The sequence below is a fragment of the Uranotaenia lowii genome, chromosome 1, assembly GCF_029784155.1.
Source record: "Uranotaenia lowii strain MFRU-FL chromosome 1, ASM2978415v1, whole genome shotgun sequence".
In the NCBI taxonomy this organism is placed as follows: Eukaryota; Metazoa; Arthropoda; class Insecta; order Diptera; family Culicidae; genus Uranotaenia; species Uranotaenia lowii.
This window is the reverse complement of record NC_073691.1, coordinates 130,945,348-130,963,940: the sequence shown is the minus strand read 5'-3', so window position 1 is coordinate 130,963,940 and position 18,593 is coordinate 130,945,348. Positions and strand designations below refer to the sequence as shown.

At 40.5% G+C, this 18,593-nt stretch overlaps 3 protein-coding genes across 3 annotated transcripts in view; 2 read left to right on the top strand and 1 right to left on the bottom strand.

Annotated features, from left to right (window-relative positions):
- The window catches only part of LOC129740030 (protein THEM6), a 28,077-nt gene extending 16,282 nt beyond the window's left edge, over window positions 1-11,795 (top strand). The window contains exon 2 of the mRNA XM_055731613.1: window positions 5,192-11,795. Within this exon, the coding sequence (XP_055587588.1) occupies window positions 5,192-5,782 (591 nt within the window). The 3' untranslated portion in view covers window positions 5,783-11,795. The remainder of the gene's footprint in view (window positions 1-5,191) is intronic.
- On the top strand, window positions 1,926-3,780 carry LOC129740027 (nucleotide exchange factor Sil1). The gene is made up of 2 exons (XM_055731610.1): window positions 1,926-2,445; window positions 2,503-3,780. The coding sequence occupies exons 1-2, from the start codon at window positions 2,310-2,312 to the stop codon at window positions 3,729-3,731; spliced, it is 1,365 nt and encodes a 454-aa protein (XP_055587585.1). The 5' UTR covers window positions 1,926-2,309; the 3' UTR covers window positions 3,732-3,780.
- The window catches only part of LOC129740026 (intermembrane lipid transfer protein VPS13B), a 60,705-nt gene continuing 47,974 nt past the window's right edge, over window positions 5,863-18,593 (bottom strand). Inside the window, exons 7-11 of the mRNA XM_055731608.1 lie at window positions 14,818-15,035; window positions 8,711-9,201; window positions 8,505-8,647; window positions 6,670-8,442; window positions 5,863-6,603 (exon numbers count right to left, since the gene is read on the bottom strand). Of these exons, the coding sequence (XP_055587583.1) occupies window positions 6,103-6,603; window positions 6,670-8,442; window positions 8,505-8,647; window positions 8,711-9,201; window positions 14,818-15,035 (3,126 nt within the window). The 3' untranslated portion in view covers window positions 5,863-6,102. The remainder of the gene's footprint in view (window positions 6,604-6,669; window positions 8,443-8,504; window positions 8,648-8,710; window positions 9,202-14,817; window positions 15,036-18,593) is intronic.

Here is an 18,593-nt window from a genome sequence, read left to right as displayed (position 1 = left end):
ATTTCTTTTAGTATTAAGTTTGCTGGCAGCTACTCTGGTTTGTGTTTTAGTGATGCGTTTCCTTTTTGGAGCCTGTGAAACATTATTTTTTGAAAATGGCCCAGTTGATGTTCCTTCACATGGATCCTCCCCTTCGGATTCATAGTCACTTAGAAGGTCAAACTGGTTCTCTGAGACGATTGGCAAAGACTTCAGAACCATGTCTCTATAGGACATTTTTACACGATTTTTCAAAGAAGTCTTGATTTTTTCCCGGCGCGATATGTACTTCGGACACGCCGAGAGAGCATGAGAGGCTTCACCAGTGCAATACAAGCACCTGGTTGCTGCTTGTATTGTACACGAAGCTTCCTCATGCTTCTCCCCGCACTTAGAGCAGCGTGCCTGATTGCAGCAGTAGGCGGCCGTATGATCCAACTGCTTGCAATTCTGGCAGAACATGACCGAAGGCACATAAAGTCTCACAGGTAGACGAACCTTCCCGATCGCAACGTAATCAGGAAGTGCAGTGCCGGAAAAGGTAACCCGAAAAGAGCTCGATAGGGAAAATGTCCGTTCTTCCCCCTCGCCAGATGCTGATTTTAGTTGACGTGCGTCCAACACCTTGACCGTTGGAAGAGCAGGATCCTTGAATCGGCCAACCCCTGATTCCATTAGGTCATCGACGGTCAAGCCCTTTTCGGTTACCACTCCGTCGATTTCCACGTCACGAGCGGGAACGTAAACGCGGTACTCGATCGTAAACCTCTCGTCACAAGCAATGGCGTTTGCTTCCTTCAAGCTACCAACAACAACGCGCATTTTGTTCCGACTCATCGGCTGGTAGCTGACTACGGAAGAGTACGATCGGTCGAGGGTTCGGGAAATTGAAATTGTGTTTAAAGGTTTCGATTTGGACCGGAAGTACACTACCCATGGTCCCGTCGATTCATTTTGATAAACCCGACGGCGAGGGGGTTTTGGCAATGTTGCAACATTATCGGAGGGGGAATCAGATTGGTCTGTCGAGGAAGTACCGAACATAAATGGTTTGTTAATCGGGTGAGGAACGGGGGAAGGTAAATCTTCCGTGTCCGAAACGTACATCGGGGGGTTAGGGGAATGATTTTTAAATCTTATTTCCTCGGAAAGAGTATCTTCCCGGAATGGAGGGTGTTTATCGCCCTCACCGTCGTCATCCGTTATGCGGTTGCTTTCCGACATAACGGGTAATAAATAGAGAGCAAAACCTTAAAGATTTTTTTTCAAATAACATATATAAAAAAAATAATGAAGTAGACAAGAAACAATATTAACAATAAACAAAAGAAAATAAAAAAGAAAATAGAACAAAAGTAAACTTTTGGAGATGAGAAAAGAAAGAGAAAAAAAAAAAGGTGCACCCTAGTATTGGGAACACCTCTAAAAACCTGATGCCCAGTCAGCGTGGCCTATTGTGTTGCCTTTTGATGGCCGCCGACAATCGGGGTATAGTAGCAGGGCCTTTTGTTCTGTTCTACTGAGGATTGCTGGTTGTCGATGATGCACACTCGATGATAATTAATTCACTTCACCTGATTGGCCTCAACGGCATTTAAAACCGAATACATCCGAACACTTCAACTGCTGTTGGGTGATGTCCGAACAGCTCACGAAAAAAAAAAAAAAAACTTCTCACAACCACTGGTTTTTTTTAGCGACGGGGAGTAAAAAAAAACACGACTGTTTACGTCGACCGATGCGAGACGAATGATGCAAAATGTATAGTGGTACTACTCTTGGTTCGGTCACTGTAAATAGATTCAAGATTATTTTATCTTGGCTTAGTTTTTAGAATTTATCAGAGCAGCTTTCAGAGCTGCTAAACATTTCAAAGTGTAGTGGCTGGCATCCCTTCCAAACAAATAAAAATATCCGGCTTTTCAATCATGTTTTAAACGTTAAACATATTAAGAATACTAATTCTAAACTTTGACATCAAATCGTTTAACAAAAAACTCTCCTTAAATGGCATAACAAAAACAGTTTTCCGAATGCAGTTTATTTCACACTTCCTTTTGAAAATGTATGCTAGAAATAAGAAATCATTCAATCCATTCACTGACGTGTATCAGTTACGTTTCGCGTAATTTCTCTGTCTGCCGGTCTGCGCTTGTTATTGTTCGGTGGTTAGTTGAGTGAAAGAATTTCAATGAACTGTTAGTAATATTTTTGTTCCTCTACGCGAAATCTGACGAAAGGAAACGGAATAATTTTGCAATTTTTTCCTATGCTTTTGATATAAAGGCGTTTTGAATTTGGAATCAGTTCTAGTAATAACAACCAGAAAGATGGTTGCACGTATGGTTGCTTTAGTTATTCTTGTGCTTATATGCCTGAGAATAAGCAACGCAGCGCTCAACTTAAACATAAGTAGCAACGGTTCACAATTTGTGGCCACCGATGACTGGCAAGAAATTCTGGAAGGTTTGATTGATAAAAATTCTGTATTTTGGTAATTATTAAAAAGCTTAATTCTTTCAGGTCAATCGATACCTCAAGGATTACACGTTCGTATAAATCTTCAAACTGGCAAAAAGGAAGCGAAACTGTTGAGCGATGACGAAGAAGGTGACAGTGCCAGCTCTAGAGATTCGTCTATTTCGACGATCCCAGGAGAGGAAATTCAACACCATGATGCCTTGGGACCTAGTTTGTCGGACACTAGAAAAAGGCTGGAAGCGGCTCTGAAGGGTATTCCTGGAGATGATTTCAAGTTCGATGAAGAACAGTTGAAAAAAATCAACACCAAATATAAAAGCTATGACCAAATCAAGAAAGATCTAAAAGAAGCGCATTTGGAAGTCACTAGTGACAGTGACATAATGAACAGACTGTTCGAAAGATTTGAGGAGCTTTATAAACTATCTAGTTTGACTGAGGAGGACGTTTTGGATGAGTTAGCGCTCATGTTCGAGGATATGCAATACTTGGCTCATCAAATTGATAACGCTCTTAACTTCATCGATAGACAAGGTGTTGAAAAAATTATTTGGCCCAGTCTAAACCGAACGGAGACCACCGTGAAAGTCATGGGTTTGAGGTTGTTGGGTACCGTCGTGCAGAATAATCCCAAGGCGAAAGTTGCGGTATTCGAGAGAAACGGGGGCGGAATACTACTGGCCACCCTGTCTAAGAGTATAACTTCAGACGAAGTTTCTGCAGCACTTTATGCACTTGGAAATTTGATGCGAAAGTTTCCCTACGCGCAATCAGAACTGCTGAATGCCCAGGGTTATAGTCTTCTATTTAGTGTATTCGAGCAAAACATCGATCTTCGAGTGAAGGCCAAAATGATAACATTGATTTCAGACTTGGCACAGGATTACGCGAATGCTCTTGCCTCAGGGCCAGACATTGATCTTATTACGAAGGAACGTTATGAGTCTACGCTTTTGTTGGAGGGTCTTCGCAAGGCTAAATTTTGTGAGCGATCTGCTGACTTTTTCCAACTGAACAAAGCAGGATTTCTGCAGGATGAAAATCTCACCGAACAGATAGTAACCGCTTTGTCCAGTATGCGCAGTAATCTGTGCCACGAAACATGGTCGAACTGTCCACTTCTAAGGCATACTCTACTGGTGCTGCGTAACAATCTCGATACTCGATTGGCGGAATGTGCTGGCGATGAAAATCGTTCCGAATATTTAAGAGAGTCTCAGCAAAGCATCGATCGATTTCTGACTGAGCTGTACCGAAAAGATGAGTTGTGAATACTCGTTTAGTAGAAAATGTTAATAAATTATTACTTTCAAGCCATTATACCGTTCTTTAAACTAACTCTGAAAGCACCGAAAACTAAATAAACTTAAATAATTATCTACGACTTTCACAGCAATTGGTTAACATAGACGCCCTTTACCTGTGGTAAAAATTTCATGTCTTGTCAAATTTCACAGTATGTCAAAAGATATTGCAGATGGAAGCCGGGATGGGATAAAAAATTATGCACACTCACGTCGATAATCAAATGTGGTCTGCAATGAAAAACGTTGAAAACACAAAATCAAGATATCATTTCCATCTTCCTTGGTGACAACCTCAGGATAAAAAATCAGCTCAGGAACTCAACTATCAAATACACCCCTAGGTTCGAAATGGTTTCCTCCTGAAATTTGCAGGGAGTTTTGCAGTATTCCTATAGGTATACGAATCGGCTTCAACCTGAAATTTTCATGAAATTCGGAAATTTGGGTCCAAAAACACCGACGTCAAAACTCCACCGGGGGAAGCTTACAAACAAATATTGCGTTCCTTTCTTAAGACTTTCAGCAGTTTCTCTTGTTCCAAGGGATTTTAAAATAATCAATTGAAGTCAGTTTTGAGGATCAATGCTCCAAACCAAACACATGACAGTGACAATTTCTGCCAGTTACGTATTCGAGTTCCTGAGCATTCAAGAAAGTATTCCTCCGTATTTGAAAGTGCCGTAAATAAAATGCCACGAGATTCGGTTAGCTATATCTCCGTGGTTCATGGAAACCCTTGTTTTCCTGCTTAGATGTTATTTTGAGCTGTTTCCCTGTAATTTGGAGGAACATGGAGGTCGCGATCGAAATAATGACAATCTAATTGTGTGGTTTGCCATCAAATTTAAGCAAATTAATGCTTGAATGAAACCTAGTTTTGGCATCGGCAAAAATATGACATTAACATATGTTATCATTCTGGCATTGATAGCTAATTTTGGCAGTTGTTTGCTATCGATTCGGGCATCAACGTCTGTTCGAGTTGTTATTTTGGAAAAAAATGCTTTCATTTCGCTCTTCATGCTTTACTTAGGTATTGGTTTGGCATCTTTTTTTCAACATATTGATGCTTCAGTGAAGTCTAATTTTGCCATAGGAAAAACGCCCCATTCAATTACACTATCATTTGGGCATAGATAGCTCATTTTGGTTACCGTTTGCTATCTATTCAGGCATCAAAATCTTCTCGGGCTGTGTTTTAGTGCTTTTCTTCGCCGAATCGCACAAACATGAGTTTATACAGCAGAAAGTTTTTTTTGGCAATTTAACAGCAAGCTGTCATTCATCCCTAATACAGCAGTAAGAACATCAATCACTCTTTAAATCCGCGACCATTGGATCTCGCACGGTTTAGGTTATTGAGTTATCGTAAACCATGAACAATAACATTTATTTAACGAATGAATAATATTTTCTACTCGCAGATGTTTTCGTGCGGACTCCTGATCGCCCTGCTGGTGCTGTACATCATATGGGATGTTAACTATTTCATCCGCTGCGTGGCTACCCTCGGATATGGGATTATTTTTCAACGCAAACGTAAGGTCACCGATAAAACTACGATTTACGGTTTGTGTACAACGCAGGATGTTGATATCTTTATCCGCCACATGAACAACGCTCGGTACGTTCGTGAACTGGATTTTGCCCGCTTCCATTTCTACGCTCTGACCGGTATCTACGGCAAAATCAAAGCGAAAGGCGGCGGTGCTGTTCAGGGAGCTTCAAGTGTCCGGTACAGGCGAACCATTCCCATCTTCAATGCCTACAAGATAACAACTCGTTTGGTATGGTGGGATGATAAAGCCATCTATCTGGAGCAGCAGTTCATCACCTTAGGCGATGGATTTGTGAGGGCTGTGGCCATGTCCAAACAATGCATCACAAAGGTCAACGTTATAGAGCTTATGAAGCAGTTCCCCGGAACCGAAAAACAACCGGAGATGCCAGCAGAACTTCAACAGTGGCTAGAATCTATCGAAACCTCTAGCCAAAAGTTAAGGAAAGAAAAGTAGATAGCTAGGTACTCAGATGGCAGAAATTCAAAGGCTAATATAGGGTTTCGGATCAATAACTTGCAAATGTTTATGTAAGGAATGTTATAATTTAGCGATTTAAGAACTTAAGTTACCTTATGATAATTTTGATTATAAGGGTGTATAAAAATGATAAATAGCACGAAAGAACATACAGTAAAAATGTTAAAATTTTACTAGGTTTTCATTAAATAAAGGTAGGTAATACAAAACAGCTGTTACTGATTGGAAAGACTTACCCGTATCTACAGTTCCAAAAGGAGTCGTTTTAAAGTTGCTCGTATCAACACTTATTACTTCTATTTACAGCCGAATGGTTCGAATACGATGGTTCCTTCCGGTTCAAGACATTTCTTGAGCAGATTCACATAGTGAACCAAATAGCTAGCCAAATTTTCCTCAACATATAGTAGTAATCTACGTTCACTATCGTCCGGACAAACCTCTTCACCCTCGATGATGGGTACATCTTCTAGGAGCAACAATGGCTGGTGCTGACAACCATCGTCTTCCATTGCTATGGACACTTGTTTAGTGTCTTCAGAAGGGGAAACCACAGTAACATCGGTTTCCTCCAAAGGTTGGGTGGAATTGTAATCCAAGTTTCCTACACCAACTCCCACAAAGCCCGAGAGTCCTAGTGAGGGTGGAGAACTTTCAACAGTCATTTGGCGAATTTGTTGGACGTTGAAAGTTGTGACCGGAGGCGCCACTGTTGGCAATGTGTAGGACGAAAGCTTTGGCAGCTGCATCGTTGATTCTTGTACAAACTGGTAGGTTCGACTGGATATAGGATAGCTCTGAAAATATTCGTATGAAAATAAAAATGCCATAGTTGGGGAATATGTGTTTGTTCCTCAACTTACCATGTAGTCCTGGGGTGGGGGTGGCAGTTCTGGTCTTATTCTTAGCACAACCAATTGGGAATCGGCTACATCGATAGTTGGAAAAACGGTTTTCAAACCCAACACCTCTAAAAATTGGCCTTGATCTGCATCCAGTAAAACTAATGTTCCTTGGTAGATTGCAACCACTACCAATTTGTATAGGCCACGATTGACATGGGTGGCCTGAACTGTAAACAGTAATCGCCCTTCACAGAGTGCTTGAGGTTCCCAAAGAGCCTTATACGGTATTGGATCAAGTCGTTGGATGGGTTGTTGAATATATTTTGGTGAAGGTAGAGTGTTATAGCCAACGCTGTGAAGCATTCCTTGACCAGTAAGAGCTACCAGTTCAGCAGCGCCACTTATTGGTTTTGTAAAGGCTCCCACAATTCCTTTTCCAACACCAGTAACAACGTCTATTGGGCTTCTTGCCTGAAGAGGGTGATGTGCTAGTCCGCCAACAGCGCCTAAAATGCTTATGCCCAGTCCTGTTAATCCTTGTGTGAAACCTTCAGTCATACCTTGAGGTCTTCGCCTTCGAAGGGCATCAGTTCGTTGCACGTGTTCTGTGTCCAGCGTCAAGCGATCCAAGTTCCGGGCAACCGAGGTTGCCAACTTGGTTACAGAGTTTACCGTTCCAGCGGTTATATTTCGAACCAGCGATGTTGAGCCATGCGTCAAGCCCACCAAGAAACCCCATGGTCCTCGGAACAATCCTTGCACAGGTAGGGATACAAAATCTCGTAACCCATTGGTGACTGATCTTGCCAAACCACTTGGGCTTCCTAGTATTTCCAGTGATCCTATTACCCATCCTCCACCAAATATAGCGCCTGATAAATAATGCATTCCGAGCGTATTTCCCAGGCGCACCGGCAAGGAAATTATTTGTCTCCTTTCAAAGGCAGAAAAGTCTAAAGGACTGTGATCTAGTGCTATGTACAAACGCATACAGGTATGAACAGATAATAGTACGTGTAAAGGTTCTATCCTTATAAAACGAAATTTGATTGGATCTGCTAAGTAAGAAGATTGCTGGCTAACCAATTTAGGAATCAACACAAAACCAGCTGGACAAAGTGTCCTATCTACAGGTTGCTCTGGTTGATAAATAAGGTTTATAGGCAGACACTCCATAAGGTAATCCAACAACACGTTTATATACGTATCTTCTATGTACGCCCTTATGGGATTGATCTTAAATCGCACTCCTTCCACGTTAGTCCAGCTTTCGGGGTTTATCTCTAAATAAATTCCACACAAGGCATCTTTGGCTAATTCCTCTAAGCATTCTTCCAAGCGGTGCTGGTTTGGTATCACTGTTGATTTCTGTTGTTTGCGTTCGTGGTCCTCACTACAAAGCACTACTGGAAAATCATATTCTCCAGCGCAGTATAGCTCATTATCGACCTGAAGATTCACAAACTGAATCATTGCTTTATTTTCCTCAGCCGAGTTTAGTTCGACCCCGATCCGATCTAAGTTAATCGATATAAGATTGTTCTTGGAACAGTTCCGTTGCTCTTGGTCATTGAAAAGTGTGACATTGAACGATTTAAAAAAACCACGAAATGAAATTCGTTTCGACGGAAGTGCTGTTGCTCTGTGATCAATGAAAGCGCTACTCGTTGAAGGTTTTTGATGCACACTTGGTTGATTTTCTCTCTTAACTTCGGAATCGGATTGATCTGTAGACAAAGGCAGTGGATTCAGCAATCTTGTACGGATATCCTTGGCTGAAAATTCTAGATCCTGAGAAGAATCAAATAAATAGTAATAAAAAATTTATTTCTATGATCAGGGGTTAATCATACCTGACTGATGTACTCAATTATTATTTCAGTGCTACGGTTCTTCAAACTGGCAGCCAATTTGAGATCTCCATACAGTGGCACGTTCAAGAAAATGTTTTTATTCTCATCGAGCTTCACAGGATGGGACCATCGAATCGCGCTTCCTGCAAGAGATAAGAGGACGTGTCAAACTAAGCAAATGATAAAAATGTATAACGAACACTTACCGCTAACGCATGCAAAAATAAGTGATAATTCCTGTTCCTGTACTTCCGGGAATGTAGTATCCACTTCCGGTGGGGTGTAGAAAACGGTCTGCCGTGAGCCAACAATTTGATACCACACAAAGTTGGAATCCGCAGCACATTCAGGGACAGGTGCCGCTGGCTTATTGGAATTGTTAGAATCGGCTTGGGCAACGTAAATGTTGAAATCGGTTCGATTCTCAATCGAAAAACATGGACATGGATCGTCGTAGATGGAGATGAACGACTGTCCCTGGTGAGTGATGATGGAAAGAGCCAACGGAACGTACCGATCGTCACACTGGACGGAGAAACTTTTCCGGGATAGGGGTTGGTTGAGGAGTATCGGTGCGGAAAAGTCGTTACCATCGTCTTGGTATAACGTTAGATAACAGTTATAATTGCTTGATGCCTTCAGTCTGTTTTTGTGCTTGGATAGGTTGTTCAATATGGTAACTGCAGTTCCTTGAGGGCTGGAAAAAGGGAAGCAAACGTATGATGTAATCAGTCCGACGTGTCTGAAAGTTGATCATGTAGTGAATAGGAATAGCGATATACTAAAAAAAATACAAAAATATACTAACACTATTTCGATAAAGAGCATAAACCAATGTTTTTAGAAATACTCCTTGGCATGAACAATAAGCAAATATTGTCCCAAGTAACACCGATAGTTTCATAAGATGCCTCTATATAAATCCAAAACTTTATCTAGAAGCCTGCTTTAAAACTTTAAATGTTGATTGGGGTCCTACGTTATTAAATGAAAAACTTTGTTAAATTTGAGAGAAATCTCATAACATATTAAAGCGTATTAAGAAAGACTATATAATCGCAAGCTTTCGAAAAAGGGCCCAGTAAACCATTAAGCCCTGTAATAAGCCGCACAAAAGACAAATAACAGCACTTCAGTGCTTATAAGCCGAATAGAATGGTTTCAAATGTTTATAGGCACTGTGGGAATGACATCAACTAAATTAGCCGTATATTGGCTTCTAAGCTGCGCGTCAGGGCTTTCAAGCCCTGTAACCATTAGCTGAGGGAACTAAACATCTATGCCGATTTGCGGCTTTGTTCATAATATCTGGGGCCTGGAAGAACAAAAGAAAATACAAATCATTTGTTTACAAAAGTTTTCGCGATTGCAATTAAGTTTCCTAGCGGACAAATTTCTCGCAACAACTCGTCTCCAGAGCCGGGCAGGAAATCGAACCCACCGATAAGATGCTTTGAATCAGATTCGGCATACAATTGGGCGATTATGGAAATGGTGCTGAAATGTGGAATGTGGATTAGCCGCCGCCGACCGAGGCCTAGAGGATAGCGTTCAAGTCTTCTAAGCCAGAGGTCATGAGATCAAGTCTTGGTCACGGCAAACATAGTACTCTTTCTGTGGGCTGGTGGTGTTAGCATTAGTAAAATGCTAGCCATTATATCCTTGAAAGATGTACGCTTAGTCTTAAGTAGAATTTAGATCTCTTCAAAGAAACATGAAGTTTCACTGAGATCCTATATGTGTGTGTTCGTTTTTAATGTATTAACCAGTAGTTGTGCAGTAAGTGAAACGATCACAGGCTACGCTAAGACAATATTCGCGGAGCCGCAGAGCCACAGTTTCATGCGGGTTGTTAATTACGCATTTATTGTAAAATCAGATAATTAATAACTACTTCCAATTACCTCCAGTTAGGACGGATAGTTGCGACTACAGCTAGAAAGGTAGTGCGAAGCATTCCGGTTTTCGATCGAACGTATTTTTAGTATCGCCTGACAAACGTCTTTTGCTGCGAAAGGCAGGCGTTCAAAGCATACTTACTTACTTAATGTTCCCGCGCCAATCCTCCGGTGCATAGGACCGTGGTAAAAGAACTCCACTATTGACGATCCGGAGCCAGCGTCTTCACTTGGTTCCAGTCAAGATTCTCGTCGACAGTTCGTATTTCAGTGGCTAGGCTTCGCCGGTCTACCTCTTTTTCGATGTCCCTCTGGAATCCATTCAAGCTCCTCTCTGCAAATCTAATCCTTTCGCAGCGTGTGCCCAATCCATTGCCACAAAATTCTACAAACAGCTCTCTGTTTTCGCTCATCTGTCCTAGACCATAGCGCCCCAGGATGCGCTCAAGGTCCTGATTGTCGGAGTGTCACCCTTCGGAATCTTCTCAACCACGCTGTTCTTTCTCCTGCAAATCAGCAACGTCAGTTGGGGCATAACACTGGACCATTGTAAGGTTTCTAACCCGTGTTTTAAATCTGGCTACGATTATTCTTTCGTTTATCGGTTCCCATACAATGAGGGCCGCATGGGCCTGCGGGCTTAACAGGAAACCAACTCCTCGTTCCCGAGTAGCGTTTTCTCCTCGTATGACAGATTAAAGCAGGACTTGCTCGGACTGTGTCTTGTGTTCTACAGTGTTAGGCCAACGGACTTCGCTGAGTCCCAAATTTCTAGCTTGAGGCGGCTAGCTTCTCTAGTAAGTTGAGCCAGCTTGCCTTGTTGGGCAAGGGTTAAAACGTTCCATGTTTCAATTCGTATCCGTGTTCTCATGCTGAAAGTCGTCGCCAAAGTTCCAGGTAGGTAATTTCTTTCGGATTCCGTCACAATTTTATAAATCGGGAGCAGTGTGTTGTTAGCCCCCGGGGAGGAAGACTGATATTAGCTGTGTAGGATAATGTACTAGAACTGGAAATAATAATAATAATAATAAATAAAAAAAATATATATAGTTAAATTTAATACAATATTTGTCCGTTGGTAACCCTATGCACTTTTGGTCTGAAACCCATAGCAACGCGAACGCGCGTTCTGGTAAGAAGAAAAGAAAGAAAAAAATCCACTCGCGTTTTCCTCTGCCCACCCGAGTATTTTAAACGTGACGCGCGGGTATCACTCGCTATAAATAAAGCAACCTGTTCGCTTAAGACGTCATTCTGAAATCGGAGCTCTTATGAGCAACAAGTAGTGCTTGTGCTTGGTGGTCCGTATCAAAGGTTCGCATCAAAGATCCGCATCAAAGGTCCGCATCAAGGGTCCGCATCAAAGGTCCGCATCAAGGGTCCGCATCAAGGGTCCGCATCAAGGGTCCGCATCAAGGGTCCGCATCAAGGGTCTGCATCAAAGGGTCCGCATCAAAGGTCCGCATCAAGGGTCCGCATCAAAGGTCCGCATCAAGGGTCCGCATCAAGGGTCCGCATCAAGGGTCCGCATCAAGGGTCCGCATCAAGGGTCCGCATCAAGGGTCTGCATCAAAGGGTCCGCATCAAAGGGTCCGCATCAAAGGGTCCGTATCAAAAGGTCCGCATCAAGGGTCCACATCAGGGGTCCGCATCAAGGGTCCGCATCAAAGGGTCCGCATCAAGGGTCAGCATCAAGGGTCCGCATCAAAAGGTCCGCATCAAGGGTCCGCATCAAGGGTCCGCATTAAAGGTCCGCATCAAAGGTCTGCATCAAGGGTCCGCATCAAGGGTCCGCATCAAAAGTCCGCATGAGTGCCAAATTAGAGAAGACGGGGAAACGGATCAGCACTAATGCTGATCTGAGACGTGTGGCAAAACAAGCCACAAATCACGACAAGCTGTATCGTTTTTTAACTGTTCGGTAAAAAACCAGCAATTGTTGAAAAGATTTGTAATCGTTCAAATTTTAACTTTAGATGATCAGCTTTGTGTGGCGAGTCATGTAACTCAGTTGTTTAGGTGCTACATTTAAGTCTTCTGAGTTAATTGCTGCAGATTCAAAAGTAAACATCGAAATCGAACACACCAGCTAGATTATCCAATACCAGTCTGTAAACTCTGTCGTAAATATAAACTTTGAACTATGTAAAAATGTTGTTCGGTCCATGGGAACGACTCAAAAATATAATCTGTTATTTAAGCTATTTTTGAGAACAACCATTGATCTAACAATTTTTATTTATCAAAAACATCATCGAAATTTGAGCGACTTAATACACTTGAACATGCAAGAATTTGCCAGAGTGAAACAAAACCTAATTAAATAATTGTTTAATGCAAAACAAGTGCTTTTCAGCATCAAAAAGTTTTATTGAAAATCTTTGAATAAGAAAGTAAAATTTTGAACCTTCGCACCGGTAGTAGATTTTTCCTTTTTTTTAATTCAGTCTTCCTCCCCCAGGTTAGCCCTATTCCTATCCCGCGATGGGGCTGCCATCTTGTACTTAGTTGGCGAGAGCCGCATTTCGTAAATCTAGCCGTTGATCGTTTAATAAAGTGACAACTTTGCAACAATCACGAGAACCACAATCCTGCAAAAAGATGAAAAGTCCACTTTTCTTGATATTGCAATAGTTATTTACACTACAAGGTCACATTTAATACAAATCTGTTGACTTTTGGGTAGTTTTTAATCTAATTTTATCGACCTTAGAAAAGATTATCTTGACTCAAAAAAAAAATGCATTTTTAGTAAACTTACTCGCTGACCCGGTTACGTCGTTTTACCTTTTACTTAAATAATCATTAAAAATTTATAATCTTTTAAGTTGATTTTGTACGGGAGCCTCCCTTCCATAAAAAGAGAGATTCTAGAAACTGTTACCACAGAGAACTGTTACACAAACAATCACTTTCCAAAAAAACCCTCGGATACCAAAGTTCGCTACATTCCGACCGTCCAGTTGTACGTGATGGTGTTACAAAGAAAACGCCTCCATTTTTATATATAAGAATAGCAAAAGGATATGATTTTGTATGAGGACCCCCCTTCCATAGAAAGTGAAATTCTTGAAACTATTATACAAACCATCGCTGACCCGAAAAACCCTCGGATACTAAATTTCACTTCATTTCGACCGCCCGTTTATACGTGATGGTGTTACAAAGAAAACGCTTCCATTTTCATATATAAGATTAACAAAATCCAAAAATATTCACTGTTTTTTTTTCTGCTGTTACATTGGTTTTTTAAGTAATGTTGCAAATTTTCAAAATAGAAGAAACATTCCAAAACAAAGTACTTTCAAAACATTCCAGATCCGACAACTAGGAGCGCTATGGTATAATAACCAGGGCGTCCATATTTTAGATGATCGATGCTTTAGTTCAAATTAACTAATGATTTTAAAGGAACCTAGTTCCAAAAAACAATCAGGAAAACTCAATTTAATTTATGGCTTATCATAAAGAACGTCCAGAGCTTGAATTTAATACCAAGAAAAACTTTAAAGTGTTGATTTGTTCTAAACTTAGTCCAGAAATGTTGTATTGGAAAGAAGCTTTAGCTAAAGCTTTCTATGTTGCACCTTCAAGTAAACGTAAGGAATAAGTTTCTGAGTAGGTGGCATATTATCGCATAACTAAATTCAGCTAAATTTTCAACTCTCACGGTGTCCAGGAAAGGTATAACCGTTTCATTTTGTTGCAAATTTGCAAAAATTAATAATTAAGCTAAATAATGTAGAAATATGTAGAAATAACATTTTTTCATTATTTTTCCCTCCATGAAAAACTGTAAAAGCTGATTCCTGTAAAAGCTGAAGACACCGGCTTTAAAATACGGAATTCCTAAAAACACTCTGTTTTGTAATTTCAAGTAGTCGATGATTCCTCGAAGTCGATGATTACAATCATACTTTGAAATCATAGCTTCATTCTGCCAAGAGGTTCTTCAAACCTTCTATTTTGAATATAGGTAGGTAAGTGACATTATTTCGCTTCTGAACTAGGACCAATTGGTTTCATTTTGATATAAACAAGTTCTCAAATACTAAACTCACAAAAGTATGTACTTTTACAGGATTTTTCCGGCGAAATGTACTTTTTCTACGCAGTGTTCGTTTTACCCGACCATTTATAGCAATACCTAATTTTCCCCTGCTATTTTACCTTAGGTTATCCCTCTTACCCGACTTTCCCCTACCTATATTTAATGAATTGAGATTTGAGATGAAATCGAAGTGAGACTAGTTTTTGTTGCAAATTATGAAAGTGGATTAAGTATTTGGGCTTTTGCTAGTGAAAAAAAACTGAGGAACGGTAACAGCGGATTTTAGACTTCTGCTGATTGCATGAGTAAATTAACAAATTTTTAAAAATAAATATATTTTTTTAAACACTCAGCGAATACTTACTTTTCGTTCCTGCGATCGGTGCGTGGCAAACTGAACACTGCCGTATGTGAAGCTTGCTCATCCTGTCGGACTTGGTCCATGCGTTCATTGGCTAGCACGGCAAAACACCAACCGCGTAGATCGCATGCGGTCGAATAGTTCACGACAACATACTGCGGGGCGAGGATCAACACACGGATGTTGTTCTCGGTTATCGACGTCAGCACCAGTTGAGCAATCTGTGTAAAAAATAATGCGTTTAATGTCACTGAATCGATCATTCATTCTTCTTAGTTTGATTAAATACTTTGACCGGCTGAAATCCACCCTTATCTTTGAAATTAAAAATGGCCAATATTGGCTTAAAAATTAATGCGGATCCATGGTATTTCAATTTCTAATAAAATCGACATCCAGGCATTTGATTTTAAAATCTTCAACTCAAAATCCGGCCGGCTCAAGGCCGGCTTCATGGAGGGACGGTCAAAGACGAACCAGATATTCACATTACGGCAAATCCTCTAAAAATGCCGGGAACACCAAGTCCCTACGCACCATCTATTCATCGACTTCAAAGCCGCATACGACATGATCGACCGTAACGAGCTATGAAAAATCATGGACGAGAACGGCTTTTCCGGGAAGCTGATCTGACTGATCAAGGCGACGATGGATGGAACGCAGTGCTGTGTGCGGATTTCGGGTGAATTGTCGAGTTCATACGAATCGCGCAGGGGGCTTCGACAAGGTGATGGTCTATCCTGCATGATGTTCAACGTGGCGCTAGAAGGTGTTATTCGACGAGCGGTGGACGAAATGCGGGCCACGATTTTCAACAGATGCAGTCAACTTATCTGCTTTGCCGATGACATTGATATAGTCGGCAGATCATCTGCGGCGGTGGAGGAGATCTACCGCAAACTGAAACGCGAAGCAGGAAGGATTGGGTTGATGATTAACACGTCCAAGACGAAGTACATGCTGGCTTGCGGAACCGAGACCGACCGAACCCGCTTGTCCAGTAATAACAAGGTCACGATCGACGGCGACGAGCTGGAGATAGTCGAAGACTTTGTCTATCTCGGCTCACTGGTGACCGCAGACAATGACACCAGCCGTGAGATCCGGAAGCGAATTATCAGCGGAAGTCGTGCCTACTATGGACTCCACAAGCAACTGCGGTCGAGAAGACTTAGCCCTCGCACGAAGTGTAACCTATATATGACGCCCATTAGACCGGTTGTTCTCTACGGGCACGAGACATGGATATTGCTCGAGGAGGAACTGCGTACACTCGGAGTATTCGAGCGACGAGTGTTAAGAACCATCTTTGGCGGCGTACAGGAGAACGGAGTGTGGAGGCGAAGGATGAACCACGAGCTCGCGCGACTCTACGGCGAACCCAGTATCCAGAAGGTGGTGAAGGCTGGCCGGATACGCTGGGCGGGACATGTTGCGAGAATGCCGGACGACTGTCCTGCAAAACAGGTGTTCGCTACGAATCCGGTAGAAACAAGACGAGCGGGGGCGCAACGAGCGAGGTGGTTAGACCAAGTGGAGCGTGATCTGGCGAACGTGGGGTGCCCGAGGAATTGGAGAACGGTTGCCATGGACCGAGTGAATTTTAGGAATTATGTTCGTCAAGTTATGTCGTGAGACGGAATACTATGTAAATTAAATAAATAAAAAAATAAAAAATAAATCAAAACCCGGGCAAATTTGGGCAAAATCAAGGACGCAAAAATAATAAAAAATATTATGAAAACATGACAAGATTTGGGTTTATTGTTTGATTTTGCAAATTATCTCCATTTCGCAAATTGAATCCTTCATCCAATACAATTTAGCTATATTTAGCATTCGGATCATGAAAAGTTGGATAAAGTACTTGTTTGTTCTGGAATAAGTAGTATATTTTCGATAAAATCGGATCTCGTGTGTTGCAACATAAATTACACACAATAATCATTGAAAGATACCTCACTAATAGTACCATACCCTTTTTTTACAAAATTTTGGACGGTTTGAGCAATGAAGTAACGCAGTCAAGCAAGAAAACACGCATTTTTTGAAAATTTACCCCATAAAGCGGAGTAAGTGAGGACACCAGCAGTCCAAAACAATTTAAGTGATAACTTTTCTCGCTTTGCGTCTATCAAGTTAATCTCTTCAGCGTTTGTAAACAATCACATAACAATCTGCATCACATTGAACGTAATTTTATCAAAATTGATCCACTGCTGATTTCTTAATGCTTTTTTAAAGTTTAACTATACAGAAAACCGTCCACACTTACCCCGGTGTACCTTAAATAAAAAAATATTTAGTGCTAAATCGATCATGAAATTATAGGATTTCCTATGAACTCATTGAAGTTCTAAAATAAAAAAAATATATATAAAAGAGAGGTAGTTTTCTAATTCTGACGGTTTCAGTAGCCCATATATCGATTACATTGTATATTTAAACATCTTAAACTATTGTTTTTTCTTTATAAATAAAGAAATTTAACCCTATAGGGTAATTCTTTCTCTGTGAACCTGAATTCTGAAAACCGGAAACCACAGGAAAATAATATAATGCGTTCATTGAGCTTAAGTTTTTAGAAAATTCAGAACATCTCGCAAAATCTTTTCTATCCTAGATATTTACGAGTAAACATTACTAGCGCAATCAACATGCGTATCTAGATGGCCTGTCGGTGACGTTATCAGCAGTGTGAAAAAATAATGATCGAGTTAGGCCTCTGGAAGAGAAACCGCAAACACAATAAAGCTTATCACTTTGCCAACACTCTCAGATGGTCAGGTCCATGGAAAATGTTAGTTATTTTCTCTCCCTCCCCTTGATGCACTGACTTTAACTTCGTCATCATATTTTTTTCGTTCAAGTTGCTAGACAAACAGTTGAAAATTAAAACAAGAAATTTAAAAATTTAATGAAATGAAAAATTAAATACCTTTTGATTCGAAAACTATGATCTATAAAATTTATAGATTATAGTTTATCGATGTTAAATTTAATTTAGCATCGATAATCTGAGTTGAACATTTGCTCATAAAATCTGAAGTTTGTATCCAAATCTTTTTCATAGACCGCGGAAACCGAAATCTGAATCTGAATTGAAAATTTGAACCTAAAACCTAAATCTGAATGTGAATCTGAAATCCAAAGTCTGAATCTGAATTCTAAATCTTATAAAAAACAATAGTTTGAATACATTTTTTAAATAGTTTTTGAAGAAAAGCCATAGAGCATAAAGGATGTATTTGAAAAAAGGCAACACTGTTGTAAATATTTTTTACATGCAGCGATGTAAATTGAAGAAATTTCCAGTGAAACTACCTTGTAATATTTACATGTGCAAATTTTTGTAACGATGTGTTAAGTGGTTTTTGAGATAGCCTCTAATAAAGAAGTGCATCGAATTTAGATTTTTGGCGCCACGTGCGTCATTTACAGTCCATACTAAGGCTAATCCGGACAGTTACAAACGTGTGTATTTTAAAAACTATTCATTTGATCGAAAACTTTCTATGGAGGAAATGAAGGTGTTAAAATGATATTTAATGTAAAAATATTTAAAAAATAATTTATCGTTGAGTACAAGAAATACATTTACTTTTTCATAAAATCCCTTTTTTTATCTCTGCACACTTTTTTCAGCCATGTATTGATCTATTATTTTCACCACAGAAGCAAAACCTTTGCCAAATCATGGTATTTTACACAAATTCACTTGGAAAAATCAATTGGAATCTGGTTGGAACTTTTTCATGAGTAGGCATCTCCAAGAA